At 41.1% G+C, this 24,363-nt stretch overlaps 1 protein-coding gene across 6 annotated transcripts in view; it reads left to right on the forward strand.

Annotated features, from left to right (window-relative positions):
* The first annotated feature begins 533 nt into the window (after positions 1–533).
* The window catches only part of NUP58 (nucleoporin 58), a 35,844-nt gene continuing 12,014 nt past the window's right edge, over positions 534–24,363 (forward strand). For 2 of the 6 annotated variants that reach the window (XM_032610814.1, XM_032610817.1), the window contains exons 1-11: positions 534–840; positions 5,208–5,350; positions 9,801–9,950; positions 10,573–10,710; positions 12,167–12,277; positions 13,968–13,992; positions 15,309–15,374; positions 15,694–15,868; positions 19,457–19,536; positions 21,534–21,652; positions 22,083–22,165. In XM_032610814.1, coding sequence (XP_032466705.1) covers positions 734–840; positions 5,208–5,350; positions 9,801–9,950; positions 10,573–10,710; positions 12,167–12,277; positions 13,968–13,992; positions 15,309–15,374; positions 15,694–15,868; positions 19,457–19,536; positions 21,534–21,652; positions 22,083–22,165 — 1,197 coding nt within the window. In that variant the 5' untranslated portion in view covers positions 534–733. Of the gene's footprint in view, positions 841–5,029; positions 5,065–5,207; positions 5,351–9,800; positions 9,951–10,572; positions 10,711–12,166; positions 12,278–13,967; positions 13,993–15,308; positions 15,375–15,693; positions 15,869–19,456; positions 19,537–21,533; positions 21,653–22,082; positions 22,166–24,363 lie in introns of all 6 variants that reach the window. The other 4 variants (XR_004346626.1, XM_032610816.1, XM_032610815.1 and 1 more) reach the window with 4 other exon arrangements.

Consider the following 24,363-nt stretch of genomic DNA (forward strand, 5'->3'; position numbering starts at 1 on the left):
TCCTCATCCTCCCGTCAGAGGGACTCTCCTCTTTAAAGTCCCATTTTCCTTATGTTTAAGGGTTGCTCACAGAACCCTTACATCGTTCTTGCTTCTGTACTTTTCTTATCCCGTCTAGTCTGTGTATCCTCCCTGTTAGGAGGCAAGGATATAAGCAATAACTGAGATTAAGCAGCCATAATGCAAAGATTACGTCAGCACAGATGCCAAAACGGGAAGAACCAAGAGAGAGACACGGTCCCATCAGGATCTCCAGGCACCGCCCCCTTCCCCCACCCCTTCCCCCTCCCCTTCCCCCTCCCCCTCCCCCTCCCCTTCCCCCTCCCCTTCCCCCTCTCCCCTTCCCCCTCTCCCCGTCCCCTCCCCTTCCCCCTCTCCCCGTCCCCTCCCCTTCCCCCTCTCCCCGTCCCCTCCCCTTCCCCCCCTCCCCTTCCCCCCCTCCCCCGTCCCCTCCCCTTCCTCCCCCTCCCAGCGGCCCCTGCGTGGCCGCCGGCCCAGCTCACTCCCAGCGGCCCCTGCGTGACGGTCGCGCTTCCGGAGTTGCGTGCGGGCAATCGCAGTACACTTGCGCTGCGCCGTCTCCACACCGTCGGGCCGATCTTCGCGTCCGCTGGGCTCCGTGTTCGCGCAGGGTCGCGGCTGGGTGGGAGCGATGCTGCCCGGCCCGCTTGGGCCTTGAGGCGGGAGCGGCGAGCCGAGCCATTAGCTTGCCAGCAGCGCCGAGCCCGCAGCCATGTCCACGGGGTTCTCCTTCGGGAGCAGCACGCTGGGCTCCTCCACCGTGGCCGCCAGCGGGAGCGGCACGGGAGGCGGTTTCTCCTTCGGGACCGCGGCGTCTAGGTAACCGCGAGCGGCCTCCTTCCCGGCGGGGCTGGGGCGGGTGGCCTGGGAGTCGCGGGCGGCTGGGGCGGGGGCCGCCGGCTTCCACGCGGAGGCCCGGCCGCGGTTTCTCCGCTTCTCTGGGCCTATCCCGGCGCCCGGTGAATGTCGCAGGGATGAATGGAGCTAAGGTTGTCGGATCTAAGCTCTTTTTAGAAAAAGAGACTTAATAGGAAATTGTAAGTGGGACAAAGACAAATTTCTCCCCGATAATTGAGACGCCATTGCAGGATATACGTTTTGGGACATTAATGATTTCGTGGTTATTTTAAACGCGCTTTCAAACCTTTTGTGCCTTATGGGGCCCTATCTGTCCTCTTGTTTTTTTTGTTTCAAATACTTGTTACAGCACTTTTTGGTGGTAGTTTTGAACAGTATGTGCAAATTAGTATATCACAGGTGAGGATATTGTGCTGACTCTCATTGTCTTTTACTTAAATTGTGAAATGTAGGCGCCATAGTCATCGTCTTTGTGCAGCCTGCTACCTCATCTCTTCAAGTGATAACAATTTGGCCAGCAGACGTCCAGAAAGAGACAATTAAAATAACGATCATTTTAATGATGCGAGGTTTGCTCTTTAGAGCTCAAACTTTTGAAGATAAAAATGGAGATCGTTAAATCAAATAGTGTGCCTAGAATGAGTTACAGGATAGCTGCCGAAGCTGGTAGGTCAACAAGGCAAAAACCCTTAAATTTTGTCTGTATGGGAGGGGGTAGGGTGGGCAAAGACTACACAGTGAAGTCAGAAATCTGGAGTTCTCCTTAATAGCTCCTATGCTGTCAGTCTGTGCACTTAATCAGTAAGGCCTGATCATTTTATTTTATTTTTTATTTATTTTTTTTGTGGTACCCGGGCCTCTCACTGTTGTGGCCTCTCCCGTTGCAGAGCACAGGCTCCGGACACGCAGGCTCAGCGGCCATGGCTCACGGGCCCAGCCGCTCCGCGGCATGTGGGATCTTCCCGGACCGGGTCACGAACCCGCGTCCCCTGCATCGGCAGGCGGACTCTCAACCACTGCGCCACCAGGGAAGCCCCGTGGCCTGATCATTTTAATGCTTTACTTGCCATTTGCTTCATTTCCAGGGCCGCCACCCTGTTGCAGGCTCTTGTCATTCGTGGAACAAATGTTTGTTGAACGCATTCCTAAGTAGTACGCTCCCCTTTAGGTGGTAAGATAAATAAGTCCTGCTCTCCTGAAGCTTACATGAAAGATCGTAATACTTAATGACTCCTGCCAGCTTCTCAATCAGTAACCACCTCCTGTTAGATGAAAACTGCTCCCATCACCTCCTACTTTGATTAGTTCTCTGGAATCCCAGTTGCTGTCTCAACTGCTTTTACATCAACTTCTTCTTTTTTTTTTTTTTTAACAATGTTGTAGCCAGATTAAAAAAAAAAAAAAATTCCCATTGCCTCCCTTCAATGATTTTCCACTATCCTTGGAATGAAGTAAAAATAAACCTTACCATGGTCTGCAAGGCCCAGTCTGGAACCTCTTCAGACATCCTGAGCCCATCTTCTCATTTTTGTTTGCTCCAATTCAGTGATCCAGACCCAACTGTAAAAGAAAATAATAATATCTACAGGCATACAGATAAGTAACTGACACAGTTTCAACGAAGGATACTACCCTTACTCTTTGATATTTTCTATGCACTTTGATATTTTCTTTTTTTTTTGGCCTGATGTTTTCTATTCTGTTCCGTTTCCTTTTTTTAAAATGCTGGTTGTGAGCTATTAAATTGATTTTTTGCTCATCTCCTGGGTCCTGATCTTAGTTTGAAAAACACAACTTGGGCTTTTTCTCAGTTCCTCAGGTGAAGGCCAAACCCCTTCCCACTTTAGGGCAGTTCCCTCTGCCTAGAATTGCCCTGCCACCTCTTGTGCTGAGCTGATGCCTGCTTGTGGGACTCAGGTGCTTACATCGGAGGGAAGCCTTTTCTGACCTGTCAATGTAGAGAGGTTTCCATCCCTTACCCTGTACCATAGCACATATCACAGTTGTTTCAGTTCCTCACATTTTTTGTTGACTTCTTTACGCTCCATGATGGTGGAGATCTTTTCATGCTAGTTTTCTAGGAGACACAGTGGAGCTCAATATGTATTTGTTGAATGCATGAATGATTGATAAATCTCTTTCTCTGGTTGGAAACTTCCTGAGGGCAGGGCCTGAGTCTCATCTGCCACTCTGAGTCCCTGTGACAGTGCCTGGCAGGGCTTTTATAAATACTTGTTGAATGATTGAGTAAATGAATTATTAGCAATAAACTAGAAAAATGTATACATGCTGTAGAAAGGCTTGGGAAATTAATAAAAGGAAAGACGGTCTAACACCTGCCCATTGGAGTACTGGTTTGGAGGCCTAACATTCTTTTGGTAAATGCACCTAGGTTAGGTTAGCTCCCAAGTCCACGGTAAGGCAAGATTCCATTCTTCATCTGGCAGGGTCTGCTGGCTTTTCTACGTCATGTCCTTGTTGAGGAATTGGCAGATATATTCGTTGAGGCAATAATTGGTTAGGTCTGAGGTAGCTTTTTGTTTTTCTTTAAGTGAATATTTCTGCCACAGAAATTTCTCCTTTGCTTCTCTGGTAAAGTAAGATTTTACTTTGATATATTTTCTTTGGTAATGTTTTCAACTTTATGAACTTGTGAAACACTTCATTGTATCTTTACTTATCTTAGATTGTCAAGAAATTTTAAATACTTTAATTGTCTTAAAAATACATACTTTCACTGTATATCTTTTGTGTATTTATGGAATAGCAGTAAAAACATGGGATTACGGACTTGTTTGGGAGGAAGGGTAGCATAATAAACATTTCCTTAATTTGATTCTTCATAATTTGCCAACAAAATGTTTCTTAAAAATACGTTTTGGTTCAGTTGTGCTTTAATTCTGGGTGAGACCTTGCAGCCCTGCTCTGCCAGCTCCCTGTGTTTATATACACAGAGGGGCACATACACACGTGCTAATAGGGAAAGACACAATTTGGGTGCACCCTCTCCTTTTTCCTGCTCAGTGTTGATGACTGATTTCAAGTCCTCCTTCCTTGAAAACTCCTCCCTCTCTGTTGCCCTCACAGTGATTAACTGGTGTAGAACCTTGTACATGATATGTTCAGTTGAATTTATAAGTGCTCCTTAGGATAACAGTAGCAACAGCATTTATTGAGTGAAGTTAATTTGCCCTTCGTAATCTCTAAATCTTTACAAAAAATCTTAAGTGGGTACTGTTATTTCCATTTTGCTGATGAGGAGATAGAGGCCCAGAAACATTATGTCATACAAGTACCAGCACGTTGGAGAGCTGGTACCGGAGCCTGGCCAGAGCAGTACTGCCTGCCCCTTCCATTGAAATGCCACAGGCTTTGAAGCTTTTTTAAAAAACTGACATGCAGTTCCGCCATGGTGTTTACGTCTATGTGGAAGGCCAGGGAGAGAAGTAATAAAGATACGTATGTAGCATGAACGGGATTTCCCATTATGTTATACATGTTGTAATCTCTCTTAACTCTCCGACATAATTTTTGAAGTGTCAAATTGTCAAGATTTTTTGGCTTGTTTTCATAATTTGTTCTACCATTTATAGATAGCAAATTTGAGCCTCTGCAGCTTGCTAAGAACAGTTGAAAAGCTGTAAACTTTGTTCACATCACTTGTTATTATCAGCTGCTCTTTTTTAAGCTTTCAGGACCTCTGAAGAGGGTTTCTGCTGATCTTACACAGTCTTTTTAGAGGGTAGCTTTGCTTTGCAGCTTCCTCGTGCCAGGGTATGTCTATTCTTGTCCCTCATCCCCACCCCCAGGGCTGGCGATACAGCAACAGAGAGGTGGTGGGGACAGCTTCGAGTAACGTTCCTATTTCTGGGCATGTCTTTATGTTAGCATTCGGGGAAGAACAAATGAGCTTAGCAGTGTGAATTGTACATACATAGTTCAGAAGGAAAATGATCCATTTTTGTAGGATTTCCAATGGCTGTTTTAAAATACGCTAGCTTTCAAACAAAAACTGGTGAAAGCAGGATATATGTGATCTTGTTTATGATTCCTTGGCATCTGAAATCCTAAATGCTATAGATTCTGCTTTTCTTGAAGACTGGTGTTGCATTTTTTAAGAATAATTTTGTATGTGGATTTATTTTTATAGAGAACAGAAAAATATTTGAACGTGGTTGGTTGAAGGTGAGTTGTGATTACTTTTGTATCCTGTGGAGATGTGTGAGGTGCTTAAATGGAGGAATAATTAACCTCGAAGAGCTAACTTGCGTTTCCCTTAAATAAGTATTGGCTCTAGTAGACTTTATTTTGTGTTTTCTATGATCAAGCAGCCCTTCTGTGGGGCTCAGTCTTGGGAGCCTCGGGAGCACGGCAGCTCCAGGGACAGCATCTGCTCCTTCTGCTGGTTTCGGAGCCGGGCTCTTTGGATCTAAACCTGCCGCTGGGTTCACTCTAGGAGGAACGAACACAGGTAAGGAGGGTTGTCAGATTCTCAGGGAGTGGGTTTGGGGTATTCATTCTTTGCAGGTTCTGTCCTGTGTCTCCTCCCTTTACAAGGATCGTCACTGGTGGTAGACCTAAAAAATGGTAAATACTGAGATGAAAATGCAGACAGGGATGTGGGATCAAGGGTCAGAGATAGGGCCAGCCATTAGCTGTGACTTACTTCAGTGTAAGGAAGGACAACACACACGTACATTTAAGAATTAAAGGAAATAAATCTATTTAAAAGTAATGAATTAAAGTAATTCAAGTTTATGTTAGATTATGTAATGCAGTGTTTTATCTTGGTGAAGATTGAGTCAAGTTTACAATTTGGACATTAATTAATTTAGCATATGGGACAGTCAGCTTCCTATTTTTTTTTTTTTTTTTTTTCGGTACACGGGCCTCTCACTGCTGTGGCTTCTCCCGTTGCGGAGCACAGGCTCCGGACGCGCAGGCTCAGCGGCCATGGCTCACGGGCCCAGCCGCTCCGCGGCATGTGGGATCTTCCGGGACCGGGGCACGAACCCGTGTCCCCTGCATTGGCAGGCGGACTCTCAACCACTGCGCCACCAGGGAAGCCCTCCTATTTTGCTATAACATTATAATTTACATACCTAAGAGATGTTTCAGATTTTATTATTATTAAAACAGTTGTTGCACTGGGAAAAGGGCAGGAGGTAAAGGTTTCTGGTGGGCATTTCAATAATGAAAAGTTTTTTAAAAAAATACAGATATTTGGGCTTCCCTGGTGGCGCAGTGGTTGAGAATCTGCCTGCCAATGCAGGGAACACGGGTTCGAACCCTGGTCTGGGAAGATCCCACATGCCGCGGAGCAACTAGGCCCGTGAGCCACAACTACTGAGCCTGCGTGTCTGGAGCCTGTGCCCCGCAACAAGGGAGGCCGCGACAGTGAAAGGCCCGCGCACCGCGATGAAGAGTGGCCCCCGCTTGCCGCAACTAGAGAAAGCCCTCGCACAGAAACAGACCCAACACAGCCAAAAATAAAAAATAAAATAAAATAAAAAAAGTATAGCATTGTCTAGAGTCTGTGCATGTACTTTATTTCTGATATTTAATAAAAAAATACAGATATTTTGTTATTATAAGCCAGAAATATGCTTCACTGGATCCACCATTTTAAAAGTTTACTTCCTTATTTACCTCTGTTCTCTGCCCTCAGAGTCTCTTGGTCTATGTAACCACCTTTTGCATTGAGCTGCCAGCCTTGACTGCAGCACTTTCACAGCTACACAGAGACCATGGAAGAACTGCAGGCGTAAACGTGAGACCAGCCAGTGTGCCTCTTGAGACAGTGCCGGTGTTTTGTTTGGACTAGCTTTTTTTCCTCCTTGTCGGATTTTGTTATAGGCAATAGTTGTTTGCATTTTACAACTCTTAATCCCTAATTGATCAAATTATACACAGCCTATGATACGAGAACCAGTGCTGTAGAAGGAACGCTGTATTAGGCAGTGGTTGTGGTGGAAGATACTGTGATACGCGTTAGTCTTACCAGCAGTGTCATCACTCCCTGAGGGTGATTCCAAGTCTTGCCCTGTTACAGGCCAAAAGAATGCCATCTGCCACTGGTGATTAAAGTTTATTTCTCTTTTTGTCCCCAGGAATAGCAACAGCTGTAACTACAGGATTAACTCCGAGTAGGAATTTTTGAGAGAAGGTCCCAGATCTGTGTTTTTCTACTCTTTCCTAATCTCTCACAGAGCTGGGCTATAGAAGAAACATATAAGGAACTGAATATAGATCATAGATACTGACTTTTCAAAGAACCTTTCAGTATTTGACTATTTTTTAAAAATCGATGATTATGTAATCCTTTTTTAGTTCAGAAAAAAAATTTAATACAGAATTGGCTTTTTCTGTCAAAATTTATTTCACATTTATAGTTTTCAGTCATTTAAGCCCTTTTAGTGAAAAAATAACCAAACTTCAGGCCAGAAGTCTTGGAATTAAGCGCTGGTTGTACCTCTGAATAATTGTGAGGCCTTAGATGGTCATATCTGGCAGGTTTTAGTTATATGTCAGATGAGGGTATTGTAATAAAAAGGTTTTGAATTCCCTTCCAGCTCAAAAATATCGTGGTTCTCTATCGTGATATGCTGCAGGGAATGTGGGTAACCAGGGTGACGGCACCTTGACCTGGATGCCAGGAAATGACGTGAAAGGACGAGAGGACAGTGAGGAACCGCAATTAAAGTGACTTAATTTAATTAAATGTAAACTTAAAATTGAAATAAATTAAAGATTGGTGAACTTTCTTCACTTAGATGCCGCTTACATGTTATCAACAGAAAGCACGTCTGTCTACCACCAAAGTTTCGGACAGGACTGGTTACAAGGGCGAGCAGTTGGATCCTGTCCTGAGATTTTAGAGCCTGTGCGTGTTTCACAGCACGTTACTCTGGCAGGGACTTCCACTTGTGGCAAGGACGATCCAGAAGCATAGTTTCTGACTTCTTTTCTCTGAGTGCCTTCAGGAGAAGCCAAAATGCAGGTCATTCATAATTTCTCCGTTTAGTAACTTAGCGTAACTAATAGTTGCTGGCTGTGGCCGGGAGTCTACACAATGCCTTGATCATTGAGTATCAGCGGAAGGTGGTGGAGGACCCTGATGAGGTCAGGGGCCGCTGGGTGCCTGAGCAAGACCTTCAGCCTGTTGTGAGGCAAAGGGAGCAGGCAGGCCAGGCGATGCGTTCTTGTGTCATCTGACATGCGCTCTAAGAGACGCATGAAAGGCACTAGGAAGGCTGAGGAGGAGGAGAGGAGTTGCTGATCGGCGGGGCAGGAAGCACTGTTCCAGGCAGGAGGGAGAGCGCAGAGGCCAGTCGTCAGAGGATCCAGGGAAACAGGAAAGGTACTTTGCTCTTGGAGTTTAGGATTCTGAGGGTAGGCATGGTAGGAAGAGGAGATTGGCGGAGCGGGTTAGGACCACATAGGAAAGGGTTTTGGGTACCAAGCCTTTAGAATCTATTTTAAAGACTAATGTATAGACTTAGTGGGAACCTTAGGTCGGGGGAATCGCCAGCATATTATTTTGTTCTTTTTTAAAGTAACTGAGATGATTTCAAGAGTAGATTAGAGGTTGGAGGAGACTGATCGTGGAGGTTATTGTAATAGTTCTTGAGAGAGAGATGGCCTGAACTAAGGTTTTTGAGGATGTTTGTAATCCAGGGATATCCCTGAAGTAGAATTGACAGGACTTGTACTGATAGAATACGGGGGAGCGAGGGAATGTCAAGGATGATTATGATTTCTGGCTTGAGCAACCACATTGACCCTGGGGGATTTAGGAAATTTTTTATAGGGAGATGTGTAGGGGTCCAGAGGGACATCCAGGTAGAGCTATAGCCTTTGGAGACTCAGGTAGATGTAGATTTAGACCCATGAACCTATAGTGAGATTCTGAAAGTGGGTGAGATGTTTCAGGAAGTGAGGGAGCAAGAATGGAGCCATCGGGAGGAGCATTTAAGAAGTGGACAGAGATACACAACTAGTACATGTAAAGCAGATAGACAGCGAGGACCTGCTGTATAGCACAGGTAACTAGATTCAACATCTTGTAATAACCTATAATGGAAAAGAACCTGAAAAAGAGTGTGTGTGTGTGTGTGTGTGTGTGTGTGTGTGTGTGTGTGTGTGTAAAACTGAATCACTTTGCTGTACAGCTGAATCGCTGTAAATCAGCTATACTTCAATTTAAAAAAAGAGGCGAGGGCTTCTCTGGTGGCGCAGTGGTTAAGAATCCACCTGCCAGTGCAGCGGACACGGGTTTGAGCCCTGGTCCGGGAAGATCCCACATGCCGCAGAGCAACTAAGCCCATGCGCCACAACTAATGAGCCCACGTGCCACAATTACTGAAGCCAGTGCGCCTAGAGCCCATGCTCCACAGCAAGAGAAGCCACCGCAATGAGAAGACCATGCACCAGAACGATGAGTAGCCCCCGCTCGCTGCAACTAGAGAAAGCCCGCGCGCAGCAACGAAGACCCAGTGCAGCCAAAAATAAGTAAATAAATTAAAAAAATAAAGAGGTGAACCGAGGAGGGAGATGGACAGAAGGGACTGGAGGGCACTGACAGACACGGAAGCAGAGGAGGAGGATTTCAAGCAGCAGAGAAGATGTTTTAAATAGTCTTGGAGAAGAAGGACTGTTTTCTGTTGAGTATAAAGGAAAGGAGGGGGAAGTGCCGTTTTAGGTATATTTAGAGGTAGGGCTGAAGTTGAGTTTCAGTATTACCACATAGATTGGATTTTCATCTTTAGTATGCACCCTGATTTGGTGAATGGTTTTTCTCTCTCATACGTATATAAGTACATATACCTTTGTTCCATCTACGAAAAGTAGACTTCTAGGCTCCTGATTGATACCTGTATACTACACATGCAGCTACGGCAAGCTGGGATATTTTTTTACAGGCCCAGCGGCCACCACCTCTGCGTCCACGGCAGGCTTCAGCTTAGGCTTCAGTAAACCCGCGGCGTCCGCCACACCGTTTGCGCTGCCCATCACGTCTGCCTCGGCTGGCGGTCTCACGCTCTCGTCCGCTCTGACGTCGACTCCTGCAGGTGAGGCGTGTCGGGGAAGGGTGGCGTTTTCTGGTTGAGTTCTTACTTCACTCGGTCAGTGAATGTAGGTATCCACCTTTGGTAAAGATAACTTCAGTTTGGGAGAAGTTTTATTTCAGTCATTCAGCAGTGTTGACCTACTGAATTACTGGTTTGTGAAGATCAGCCTTGAGCGTTAAAGCAGCAGAGGCCCTCTTGGAAGTTGGTCTCTTTACAGAGCAAAGCAGGGGAGCGGGTGAGAGGGCACACGTGAAACTATTGATGTCTGCGTTGTTTTCAAGGCACACTTTGGTGACAGGGAAGGGTAAAGAGTTTGCATAAACCTTGCTTGGCTTACGCTTCATCCGGTTTTGAGTGTGGAGTTGGTAGCCTGGGTTGAAAACTCTATTACTGTCTGGAGTCACTTACCTGGTATGCTGGTATTAACCAAAGCCCTTATTCCTGTCACTGGTTTTTGCTTTAAAGGTACTATTTCTTTCTGTTCTTAAGTATGTATAATGTTAGCTTTAGTGAGTGGTTTTTCTCAAGAGCCAGGTTTATCGTGACATCAGTTTTTAAGAAGGTGTCTTGTGTTTTCTGTGATGCTCGCGCTCTTGGGGGCTTATGGGCTCACTGTTTATAGCGTCCACAGGATTCACTCTGAGCAGCCTGAGTGGGACGGCAGCTGCAGCCACCACTGCACCAGCAGGCCTCTCTTTAGGGGGAGCCTTGACGGGCTTGGGAGGGCCGCTTTTCCAAAGCGCAAGCACGGCAGCATCAGGTAACTGTGATATTTACTCTCCAGAAGAGTAAATATTCATGTTTAAATTTACTGTCTTTGTTTTGGTCTTTTGAGCAGATCACGTGGTCTCTTGAACCTTTATGTTTTCCTTTTAGTGTAAAAACTGAATTATAAAATATAGTTGTTCATACATGATTGCCATATTTTAGAAATGCATTTTCTCAGCATTGACTGACTAGGTAAGGAGGCAAGAAAGAGCCTGTTTCCGGAGTCAGTAAACTATTCTATAGAGAAATTTGTCTTTTTAATAAACGGCAGTTGGATAGTCTTGAATCGTTTAGCCTCTAAAGTCATTGTGGCACAACTTGACCTCATAAGCCGGCTTCTGGGAATGGCTTTCTGTTATAGATGTTAGGAAAGGGTGTTAGAGTGCTTTGAAGTCAGGACATTAAAAACAAGTATTAAATGATTTTATTATAGTCAATTTTGTAGGTGTCTTCTAATAACCAAATCATTAGTTGACTATAACGTACATTTCTTTTCAGGATAAATAAACATCTTTCCCAAAGATTCCCATGGGAGCAAAACACAAAAATAATAGAAACAAGAGTTAGAGGGTAGTTTTTGTGTCTTGTTATTAAGTTTTTAGGTCTGTTCTGATTTTTCTTAGGCTCTTTGACACAATATTCAATGCTTACTTTATGGTTATGTTAACCTGAACGTGCCACTGATTTTTTAAAAAATTCATAACATTCATTCAGCTATGTTTTTTAACACATTCTCAGGATTTAAATCCAGTTTTCTTTTATCCCATGCTCTTATCCAGTATATCCTGCTATTTCCTGTTTTTAAAGTAAATAGCATCTTGTCTAAGAAGAAAACAATTGTGTCAGCTTGAGAAAGCATGGACTTATGTGATTGACCAGTGCAGGATCTTTGCAATTTTGCTTATTTTATTTATTTATTTTATTTAATTTATTTATTTTATTTATTTCCCCCCAGCTTTGTTGAGGTGTGATTGACAAAATTGTGAGATATTGAAAGTGTAAAAACATAAAGATTTGACTGTATACATTGTTCCCCCATCAAGTTAATTAACACATCCAGTGCTACATGATTTTAAAAGTACAGAATTCCAAAGCATGATTGGAAGACAAGATGTATTCACCTGAAAATATGCAAACTAAAACTGCTTTGATAGAGAGGGTTTAAAAACAACAAATAAAATCGAGTATCCACAAATATCCATGAACAGATACGTTCTGGCCGTTTTAATAAAGAAAATCACATCATTCAAACTACGTATACCATTGAATCCAAGCGAGATTATCAGTCTTTGTCCAAAGCATGCTCTAGACTTGTATCTTACTATTTGTCTAAATCAAGAATGAAAATAATCTGGGATCCAACTTAAATGTATTTGAGCGCTTTGGTCAGTGGGGAAATCATTATAAAGACTGAGGAACTTCACGAGTGGCATCTGGCTTGTTTGCAGGACTTGGACAAAATGCTTTAGGTCTGTCTCTGGGAACTGCAGCAGCTACTTCAGCTGCTGGCAGCGAAGGCCTTGGAGGTATAGATTTTAGCAGCTCATCGGATAAAAAGAGTAAGTAATGTTACTCTTAATTTCACGTTCTAACAGTCCTGTTTACGGAACTTAAATTCTTATGTCTGGAAGATTGTTAGTTAAATATTCAATAGTAAAGGTATTATTTTTAAGTTTGCATTATAGTTCACAAATTTTGTGTGTGTTGTGCATTTAAGATTTTATTTTTGTAGACAGATTTGTATGTGCATATGTCTTATGTAACTATCGTAATGCGTGTTTTAATATGCATTTTAAAAATCGGGACCTTGTACATGTTTTGTAACCTGTTCTTTCTCGTGTAATATATCACAAGTTTTAGTCAGTGTCCGTAATGTTTTACAAATATTTTAATGCTGCTTAATGTCAGTTTTATGAATGGGTGTGTCATCGTGCAGTCAGCCACCATCCTGCGGTTAGTGTTTGTTTCCAGATCTTCGCTCTGGGAAGCATCACCGTATTGGGTATCCTTGTAGAGAGAGGCAACATAGTATATGGTAGTTAAGTGTCGGCTCTGTAGCTGGTTTGCTGGCTGCAGGTCCTGGCTTACCGTTCACAGGCTCTGTGAGCTTATTCAGGCTATCTCGGTGCTTTGTAAAGTAGGGGAAGTAACAGTCGCTGCTTCATGGGGTTGGTTTGAGGATTGCTGTTTGTAAAACCTTAGGAGAGCCAGGCACACAGAAGATGCTGTGTGCTTTTATTATAAATTTTGTTCATATTTTGGTTATTTCCTTAGGGCAGATACCTAGAAATTGAATCATTGGCTTATAGGGAGGGACATTTTGGAGTGTCTTGGCATATATCGTGAACTTGCTTTCCAGAAAGGTTTTACCACTTTATTTACTCACCAACCAGTATGAAAATGCCCTTCTTGCTGTGCTCTTGGCATGCCTAATATTCTTTAAAAATTTTTTTCCAACCCAAATTCATTTTGCAGTTTTTTTGTGGTGGTTGGTTCTGCGTGTGTGATCTGCTTGTTGTTTGTTTCGCAACACCTATTCTGTTTCTGATGAAAGCATGTTCGGCTGGAGTGCGTGCGTACACGCTGCACTGACCGCTTGGAAGAGCCTAGAATGGCATGATGCGTGAAGCTGTAAAATATTCAGTGTCCTGTATCTGTATAGGGATTTCAGAAATTGGACATGGGTTTTATTGTAGGAGGTACTTGTTTTAAAGAGTGAATTACTATCCTAAAAGTTGGTAAAATCCTTTTAATCTTAGAAAATTTGGATTTATTTCTCTTTGAATGAAAAGTTTTAAACATAAGGTCCTGTCTCTTGTTTTTACTTAATTTTCTTTGTAGTAACTCCATAATTCAAAAAATAGCCTTAGATGTTTTAGCAACTTATTTTTTTTTCTCAGGTGGAGCAGCCTGTTAAGAGGGCCTTAAAAAGTGTCAGATAAAGCTCTCAGGAGTTAGACTCCTAGGCAAGAAGACTTTTCAGGGAAGATAGTTGAAAGAGGAAGATTCTTGCCCTTGAAAGAAATAGATGCACATCAGCTACATAACTGTGTTTATGTGTACATAAACATGTCTGTAACATGCTGTGTTTAGAGTTTGTGACAAGTCGTGACATCACCTGCTGTTTAAGAGGCATTCTAAGAAATCCTTAATTTTTATTAATACCTTAGTTTGTGTTAACTTAAAATTTGTATTTGGAATACATTGCTAAATAACCTGTTTTTACACGAAGCTTCTTGAATTTTCTAGGTGATAAAACAGGAACAAGACCAGAGTAAGTTTACAATTTGACTTTTAAAATACTTTAATTAAAGAGTTTTACTTATTAAACTATAGGCCAATGTATGGTTGGAAGTAAATGGAACCTTATAGGTATTTAGAAGAAAAATTCTTTTAAAGTTTTTGTCAAAAATAAAATAATAAGCATAGGCTCTGGAGAGATTATGGAAGGTCAGATCTTTAAGAAAATTTATAACCATTGATTTCTAGGAAATAGTTGGCTTTTCCCCAAATAATATAAATAAGCACAAATATATGTATGTGTCTTTTTAACTTAGTAAATGTTGAACAACTCATGGAACTTTACTCTTGGAGCACTTTTTATTTATATATACAAATTAAAAATGTATATATACTGTTTATTTTATATATAAATTACTGTCCCAGCACCATTCACTGATGTTGAAGAGGGAGAATAGCCTCTATGTACGTCATATATACATTTGAAGATCATTATTTTCTTGCCAATTGTATTCTCACATAATTTCTATTACATTAAATAAAACATTTGTAAATAAATGACGAAGCTCCCGCCTCCCAAACATCTTGTGTGTATTTGTTACGTAAAGGGGAAAGCAGCGAGAGCCTGCCGTTTGCCCAGGGTTATGTCCCCGAAGTTGTACAGATCTGCGGCTCCCCCCATTACAGCCCAGTTACATTTATTCCTGTCTTCCTTAAATAGTCATCAATCCTTTAAGCTACTCCTAGGTCTTATTTTGTTGAAGAACAGATTGACATTGTAAAATATTGTGAGCAACTCATTGTGAGAAGTTTTTCAGACTTCCTTTAGTGAATGCTGTAATATTTTTGAACTGAATGAAAAGTCAGTCATGGAATTTTTGAGCTGGAGGAACTTAGATTACTATTTCATCCCGTCTGTAGTATTTTCTTATTTTGTTCTTGAACATTTAGTCAAATGCGTCTACGTGTACTTATAATAGATGCCAATCTCCTTAGAAAAGAAACCTCCATGTCAGATGAATTGTTAGTTATTTTGTAGATTATGAAGTTTATTGTTCTTTATAAAGAACTTCAAAATCATCCAGGAAGACTGTAAATGGGGAATATTTGCTCTGTTTTCTTGTATCTTAACACATACTGTTGTAGAACTCAGCTGTCAGCTTTTTTTTTTCTAACATCTTTATTAGAGTATAATTGCTTTACAATGTTGTGTTAATTTCTGCTGTACAACACAGTGAATCAGCTATAGGTATGGAAGACCTAAAGAGACATTTCTCCAAAGAAGATATACAGATAGCCGTCAGCTTTTTATGATCTCTGGTATTAATGCGCCTGTGGCATCTTTCTTAGGGATAGTAAAGCACTGAAGGATGAGACTCTACCTTCTGTCATCTGCCAGGACGTGGACAACCTGCAGTAAGTGTGTGAGGTGTCATCAGTAGATGAATCAGACTGGAGTGCTGGGAGGTGTTTCAGGGGGACCCTTTCCTCCTCCTAAGCGTTGTAACTTGGGGAGCATTGTGGTGCTTTTAGAAATCAGGGAGAACGCAGAACAATGGAATTAAATAAATAAAGGAATTAAAATTCTGTGACTGCCATTCTGTGAACTGTAGGTGAATTTTTAATAGTTGCTTCTTAAAACACTTGGACTTAAAACTCTCACCAGCCTACTTTTTTTTTCTGTATAAAACCAAAGGTGTATTTTTTTAAAACTGAGTTTTATTTATTTTTTTAGGAAATTTGTGAAGGAACAAAAACAAGTCCAAGAAGAAATTAGTAGAATGTCTTCAAAAGCAATGCTTAAAGTGCAGGAAGATATTAAAGCTCTGAAGCAGCTTTTGTCATTGGCTGCCAGTGGATTACAGAGGAACACTCTCAATATTGACAAATTGAAAATAGAAACTGCTCAGGTAAACTGTCATTTTATTGTAGGATTTTTGTTTGTTTTTCAAGTAGAAATAGGTCTTTTTAAAATTATGGAGTTTCATACCGACATGCTATAAGAAAACGTACAGCGCATATACTTTTAAATTACTATACTAATAGTTACTGGGTTTTATTGAGTGCTTACTATGTATGAGACAGTTTTCTAAGCAATTTAGATATATTAACCTAGTGATTTTTCACAACAGCCCTATGAGGTAGGTACTGTTATTACCTCAGACAAGAAAACAGGAGAGCTCTGTTTCTAAGAGCATAGATTCAGACCCTGGTGATCCAGCTCTAAGCTTATGCTCCGACTGCTTTGTTTCACAAGCGTGCCTACTGCCTAAATTATTATATTATACAAGAGGGAAAGACACATTTTTTTAATCTGTCAGTGGTTAAATATAAATTATATCATGCTTTATAGATATTAAGTTACAGTGACTTGCTAGTTTCGTTAGGTCTTAGTTAATAAAAATGGTAATGAGGCTAATACCTTCTGTCACTAATGTCTTCTTGCTTCTTGTCCCAGTGGTATAATATATAACGTAAAATACCTTCTTTACATCAGTGGGGAAGAATGATGATAGATGATTTACTTGTTTTATATTTCACAGTTATACAGTATACTTGATCTGATCGTGGCAATCTAGACATCTTTCCCTAAAGTTTTCCCTGATCTGTTAATGAACTTTCTGTGATACGCCTTTTTAATGGGTTTATCAGAATGCTGTGCTCGTCATAAATTAAGTGATAATATTTTAAGTAAAAATTTTTTAAGTGCTTTGTGTTTTTTTATTGAGCTGTAATTGACATATAACGTTATTTTAGGTGTACAACATGGTTCAATGTTTGTGTATGTTGTGAGATGATGACCACAAGAAGTCTAATTAATACCCATCAGCACGAATAGTTACAATTTTTTTCCTCTTCAGATGAGAACTTTTAAGATCTACAGTCTCAGCAACTTTCAGATCTACAGTGTAGTGTTGTTACCTGTTGTCACCAGGCTGTAGGTTGTATCCCCAGGACTTAGTATTTTGTAACTGGAAGTTTGTACCTGCTTATGTGTCTTTAAGTCAACTATTGGAGAATACTTTGTGACATTTTTAATAAATGTGTTACCAGAAAAAGCTAATCTAAACTATGATACTTAAAGAGGATTCAAAGGCTTTATTGTCTGCTTTCACGTTTCCTGGTCACTTACAAATGCTTTGGTTAAATATGAATAAAGTATTCCCCCATGTTTCCTTCCCACTTATTCTTCCCTTATCATCAGATCTTTCAGATATCAGAATTTCCTAGGAGGAACAGAATGTTACTTAAGCCTTTAGACTCTGGAGAGTGTTTTGACTCTGATTAAACATTATAGGAAATTCTAAATTTCATGTGTGAAATTTTTTTTTTTTTTTTTTTTTTTCGGTACGTGGGCCTCTCACTGCTGTGGTCTCTCCCGTTTTGGAGCACAGGCTCCGGACGCGCAGGCCCAGCGGCCATGGCTCACGGACCCAGCCGCTCCGCAGCATGTGGGATCTTCCCGGACCGGGGCACGAACCCGCGTCCCCTGCATCGGCAGGTGGACTCTCAACCACTGCGCCACCAGGGAAGCCCATCATGTGTGAAATTTTTATGAAATTATATGCACAAGGTCATTATCAAAGTAATAGGGGAGGCAAACTCAAGGGAAAAAAATGAACATGAGAATGGGAACCGTTGTAACTCTCACACTGGGTGATTCCATCCACAAGCACTTGTGAGACACTTGTCACATAACCAGACTTGTCTTTCAGAGACAAAAGGAGAACTCCAGAGTACTAAAGTCTTGTGGGGTAAGTGAAGTGCTCAAAGACTGAGAGAGAAGAGGGTGGGAGTTGAGAGTTCCCTTGAGGGAAAATGGCTTCTGAGTTGCGTTGAGGAAAGTTTATATGAGAACTCAAAGGGGTTTGCTCTGTGGTTTCTCTTATTTCAAATACACAGGGATTCGTGCTCTACCCACAGTCTCGTGAACTGCCAGTTGAAAACAGAAACATTCTGACTCCCTTAGTGAAGGAGTTATCCATCTTATTAAATCCAAAACCTTTTGTTCAAAGAAAGCTTTTCTGGGAAATAAAAGCAATTCTGAGGTAAGGAGCAGCGTTGAGGTTGTGAAGACCAGAACCTTATGGAAGCGAAGTCTTTCACATGCCCCGTTTGGGGGACATCACTTAAGAGTTCAGATAAGTTGCGTGGTGAATGTTTTCTATGGGCAGGGCAGGTGCCGCGTGGTTCATTGAAGTTATATTGCTGAATCCACAAATTCAGAGAACCTTTTTAAGCACCTGTTATGTGCAGAGCACTTCCTCTGGCCTTTGGGATCAAAACGCTTACAGTATCCTAGGGAGAGTGAGCTAAAGCACTCACGTAAGTGTTCCAGGGACAAGGTGTGACGGAGTGCAGAGGGCTCAGTGGGTGCTTCCAGCCCCCCTCCGGAGCAGGATGGAGCGGTAGTGGCACACTCAAGAGTTGAGCCTCCAGAGCTGTGGCGGTGGTTCCCAGGCCGCGAGGAAGGGGCAGGGTGACGGGGAAGGCGCGGAGGCAGGAAGAGGGCATGTTGGAGGACCCGCAGGCCGTTAAGTGTTACGGGAGGGGGCCCCGCCAGTGCGACCCAGGCGCGGCTCAGCGCTGGGCAGTCCAGGCTCTGGGCCCGTGTCCAGAGTCACAGGACGGAAGGCTGAGGTGGAGGGTAACACGGAGGTGGAAAGGACAGTTAGAGACCGTTAGAGACTTCACAGCTGGGCAGTAAAATGAGGGTAAGAAGTTGCTGCAGAGGACATAAAGTTAGGATAAGAGACTTCTTTTTAAGTAAGGGAAACTTAAATAGACGTTGAAATAGAGGTTGCAGAAGCAATGAAATGATAGGAATGTGGAGTGTAAGTGGGTTAGACGCATTATGAGTCTTGAAAAACCTTGGCTGGAAGATAAGAGTGGCACTGCAGAGGAGTGGAAGGGAGGTTAAGTGTGTGAGGCATACAAAATTGGGCCCCTAGACTCAGGTCTCAGGTCTTCCAGCTACGTGGCCTTGGCAAATTACTTAATGTCTGTAACTTCGTCACCCACTTTATAGAGTTGTTACTGAGGAGTGACCGTGATAATAGAAGGGGAGCCTGTAGCACAGGGCTTGGTACACAGTAAGTAAATACCCAGAATGTTAACTGCTGCTGTCATCAACCTCAGGGTTATTACTACTACCTTGCTTTTTTTAAATAGTGTTTTCTATAGTTGTATTATTACAGATTTTAAAATAGTAACACCGTCTTTAACTGTGGATGAATTGACTTCACAAATCCTACAGGAATCCATGGTTTCTTAAAATAGACCATAACCATAATATAAATTTATTATAAAGTTTGTTAAAAGTGTAGTTTGTCTTGCCTGGAAGGTTTTAGCACCTTGTAAAGCGGCTTCATCCATAAGTTCTCACAGCATATGAAGCTCTAGGAATGGCGTTGTCGAAGTTTCAGTCCAGAGGTAGTTGGTATTTTTAGCTTAACTTTTAATTGGCTTTTTCTTTTTCTTAACCTCTATTATATCAGGAGTTAAAAAATGCTGAAATAGCTTTAAGAACCCAGAAAACACCACCTGGACTCCAACATGAGAATACAGCTCCTGCTGAGTAAGTTAAACAAATGTTTTTCTCTTTAAAAAAGCAGAACAGTAAAAACAGTATACAGGGTAGGGATTTTTAGTTTACTTTGTAGCAAGTCTGGGCACCTTATGTGGATTTTTAAATTTAATTCTCATAATAACTCAGAGGGTATATCATCCCCATTTTATTGAAGGGTAAGTGAAGGCTAAGGTCTGAGCTTTTACCCATTATTATGTAGTTGCACTTCATATTACTTACAGGGTCTATTCTACTTGATTACATTGTGCAGGTAGTAGAAACTTATATTTATACCCATAAGGACTTTCAATTAAAAAATACTTTATGATAGTCCCTTCCTTAAACAGGGCATACTAAGTATAGTTTAACTCTTTCACGTATTTCCATAACTTGTATTTGCATACATAATAAATCTTCAGGAAGAAAAATTACAAAGTGTAGATAAGTGAACCTGAAAAACCCACCTGTACCCAGCTTGTATATTCATGTGGTTTCCATGCATGTGGTATATGTCTTGCCTGTGTCGTGCAGGAGAGTAATAGCTCATATTCTCAAATGCTTGCCATATGCCGCACAGCGCGCTTGGCCCTTCACCTGCTGTACCTGCTTTCCCACAAACCCTCCACAGCTGTCACATTCCAGTCTTAGAAATGAGGAGCCTGTGGCATGAAGAGGAGAGTCCTGAGCTTCTGCGCGGTAGGGGTCTGGTTGACTCCTGGCCCCTCACCCTTTTGTTTTGTTTTTGCTTTTTATTATAATTTCAGATTTACAAAAAAAGTTTCAAGAATGAAACAAAGAATTCTCATGTATCTTCCATCCAGATTCCCTGCATGTTAACATTTCTACTGCAGTTTCGTTCCTTGCTCTCCATATGTGTAAATACATTTTCCCCCTGGACAGTTAGGGTTGTTTGCAGACACGATACCCATTAATGCTTGAGTACTTTAGAGTGTATTTCTTAAACATAAGGATATTCTCTTACGTAACCATAGTACAGTGATCAAAATCAGGAAATGGACAATAACAGTGATACTCCTGATACCTTATTCGGATTAGCATGGGATGAGCTCCTTCGCTGGACTTCCTCAGTATTTTATTCTGCTGTCTTGTTCTTCATGCTGCCATCAGAGATAGTTTTGAGATGGGTTGAATTGTGTGATTTTCCGCTGTGAAAAAGCATTCACAGTTCCCCGTTTCTTGTGGAGTCGTGTTCAGACTGCGTTTTGTGCTATTCAAGGTCCCTTTTTATCTTTCTAGCATTCTCTCGTTAAATTTATCAGAATAGTGATTATAATTCATACTCTTTCTGTAGCACACTGTAGTGTTTTCAGATTATAAATATCAATAGTATTTCAGATTATAAGAACTGTACATAAGAACTGTAAGTATTTGGCTGTAAAATCTAGTTGACAATTGCACGGGTTTTTTGAATTTTTTCTTTTGAATTTTAGACGTATAGAAAAGTTGGAGAAATGGTAGTACAAAGAATTTTTTTATATCCCTTACCTGCTTCCCTTGCTGTTAACATATTACATACTCATAGTATAATTATCAAGAACAGGATTAACATTGGTACTATATTAACCAAAATACAGAACTTACTGTCTTTTCCACTAATGCACTTTTTCTGTTCTAGGATTCTTTTCACACTGGATTTAGTTGTTATTTCTCCTTAGTCACTTCCAATCCGTAGCATTTATTCAGTCTTTCCTTTTCTTTGATGACCTTGACATTTTTGAAGAGTATTAAATTATTTTGTAGATTATCCCTTAATTGGTATTTTTTCATGATTGGAGTAAGGCTGTGCATCTGTTTTTCAGACCTTGATAACTTACAAGTTTGGGTTTTTATTTCAATAATACCTCTGTCACTTAAAGATACATTATTTCATCAGACTAATTCAAAGGCCCTCCTTAAATAAACAGGGGCATATCTTTGTTGGAATTTTGAATATAAAGGAAACAGTGTTTTAAAACTGATCTGACTTGGTAAATGTTATTGTATAGCTACTTCAGAATCCTGGTTCAGCAGTTTGAGGTGCAGCTCCAGCAGTACAGACAACAGATTGAAGAACTGGAAAACCATCTTGCCACCCAAGCGAACAATTCACACATCACTCCTCAAGGTAACATGCTTTCCGTGGTAATTTTTTTTTTAATAGCACTGTTTTTTCAGCTAGAGAGCTTAAGCTGCTATATAGTCGATATTCTAGATTATTATTACTAGTAGTTGTCTTAAACTGCCATAAGACAATTTCCTTAAAAGTCCTCGATTAGCTCTTTATTTCCTATAAATATAAAATGCTTTGTTATGAATTATTATGATGTAATGGCAGATGTCCTAGGGCACCCCACCCACCCACCCCGCCCCCCAGATTACTGATGGAGGAATCCTCCTCTCAGTCTGTTCTGCTGTCTTCTCTCATCCATGGAAGTATTGGTGTAGTTTATTCATCCTATACATTAACTGTACCAAAAATTGGACTCAAGTAATAGAAAAATAATATCGATTGTGTCGTATACATATTTGTGTGATAATATGATTTTCTTTTATAGATTTGTCAATGGCTATGCAGAAAATTTATCAAACATTTGTAGCTTTAGCTGCACAACTTCAGTCTATTCATGAAAATGTGAAGGTAAGTTCTCATTGCCTGTTCATCTATCTGGACGTCTACACCCAAGTGAAGTATTTATTTGTTCATTCACAGGACAAAAGTATCCATGCTTCTTACAGAAACAGCTAAAATTCTATGTAAGTGAAAAAGGCTAAAACTAAAATAATGCAGGTCATGCCCAGACACAACCATGGGTAAGATCTTTAAAAAAAACAAACCAAGATCCAAGTGTCCTGTGCACTCTGTTATTTTAACTTTTTTCATCATTGTGAACCACATTCCACGTTCATACACACACTTCTTCACCGTCATCTTTAGTAGTCAGGATTTCACTGCATGTGTGTACGTAGTCTGTGTAACCCGTTGTCTTCTGTTGGACATTGGGTTGTCTCCATCTCTTTTAGTTTATTTCTGTAGGAAGTAAGCAGTCTTAGTAGCAAAATCATGTCTCACTGCTTTAATTTTATGTGTGTTTTAAATGTTTATTGATCCCTACATAAAAAAAAAACTTGCTAAAACAACATTTGTCCCTTCTAAACACAGGAAACTGTATTTATTAAAATAATAAAAATAAAATAATTTGTCACTGAATATTTTGAACCTTGTGTAATATGTTCATTTTTAGAAATTATTTGGGGCGAAATGTTAATACACGTACACTTTCCATCAAGCAGATACAATTAAAAGTCTTTCTTGGAGTTACGTATAGTCGGAGAAAACCTTTAAAATTCAAAGCATCCAAGCCTGGGTCTAAATCAATCCCTAACTGTAATAGAACTCCATGGAGATTACCAGTATTTTCATTTTTATTTTCACTTGATGCATGGTAATATAATTTTTTTTAAGTTAACCTCTTAAATCATACCATTTTTGAAGTGACAGCATACTTCAGACCTTTTGCCTTAATAGATTTAAAATTTTAAACCAAATCTTTAAAATAATTTGGTTTTAAAGGAGGAATTTTTATTAAATTCTCTTGAAACTTTGTCTGCAATAAGTGTTTAGTTTTTTAAAGTGCTAAAGGTGATTCTCTGTTGGCACTTTGAAGTCTGTGTTCTGCAGATGTTTTTTTCCCATTAAGTTCTATTATGAAAGTTTTCAAATACACACAAAAGTAGAGCACTATTATAATGAATGCTCAGGTACCCACCACCCGACTTGGGCCATTATCGAGATCCTGCTGATGTTGTTTTATCAGTTCTCCACACGTGCTTTTTTCCCCTGGAGTATTTTTTTTTAATTAATACTTTTTTTTTTTTGGTGGTACGCGGGCCTCTCACTGCTGTGGCCTCGTCCCGTTGCAGAGCACAGGCTCCGGAACGCGCAGGCTCAGCGGCCATGGCTCACGGGCCCAGCCGCTCCGCGGCATGTGGGATCTTCCCGGACCGGGGCACGAACCCGCGTCCCCTGCATCGGCAGGCGGACTCTCAACCACTGCGCCACCAGGGAAGCCCCAATACATTTTTATTTTATTAAAAATTTTTTTCATTGAAGTACAGTTGGTTTCCCTGGAGTATTTTAAAGGAGATCTGAGACATATTTGTAAATATAGGATGTTTTTTTCAATGGCAGTTTATTCTCTCTGGGTTTGAAAACTACCTTTTTCGGTAACAGGGCCATAATGAGACAGAGATTTGCACAAAAAGCTCCAGTTCATGTTGGATAAACTTACCTGAAATTTTGACCTACCCCTTTTTTTAATACACATCCCAAGAACAAAGGATGTTCCATGATCAGATTTGACATTTATTTTCAGCTGCGTTTAGTAAACTGTAATTTCTAGACTTGTTCACCTCTTATAAGAGGTGGTTTTTTTTCCTTTTGTGGTGTTATTAACAACACAGATAACCTCTTGAAACAGGCTTGAGCCACCTGATCAGCCAGGCCTCCACAACATTAACAAAGTTAGGCGTAACTTTTATTAATTCTGTAGATAATGGTTGGTGTCAGTTTTTTGTGTTTTTTTTTTAAAAAACTAAATGTCTCTTTTTTTTTTTTTTTTTTTTTTTTTTTTTTTGCGGTACGCAGACCTCTCACTGTTGTGGCCTCTCCCGTTGCGGAGCACAGGCTCCGGACGCGCAGGCTCAGCGGCCATGGCTCACGGGCCCAGCCGCTCCGCGGCATGTGGGATCTTCCCAGGCCGGGGCACGAACCCGTGTCCCCTGCATCGGCAGGTGGACTCTCAACCACTGCGCCACCAGGGAAGCCCTAAATGTCTT

Source organism: Phocoena sinus, chromosome 18 (assembly GCF_008692025.1).
Source record: "Phocoena sinus isolate mPhoSin1 chromosome 18, mPhoSin1.pri, whole genome shotgun sequence".
Taxonomy (NCBI): domain Eukaryota; kingdom Metazoa; phylum Chordata; class Mammalia; order Artiodactyla; family Phocoenidae; genus Phocoena; species Phocoena sinus.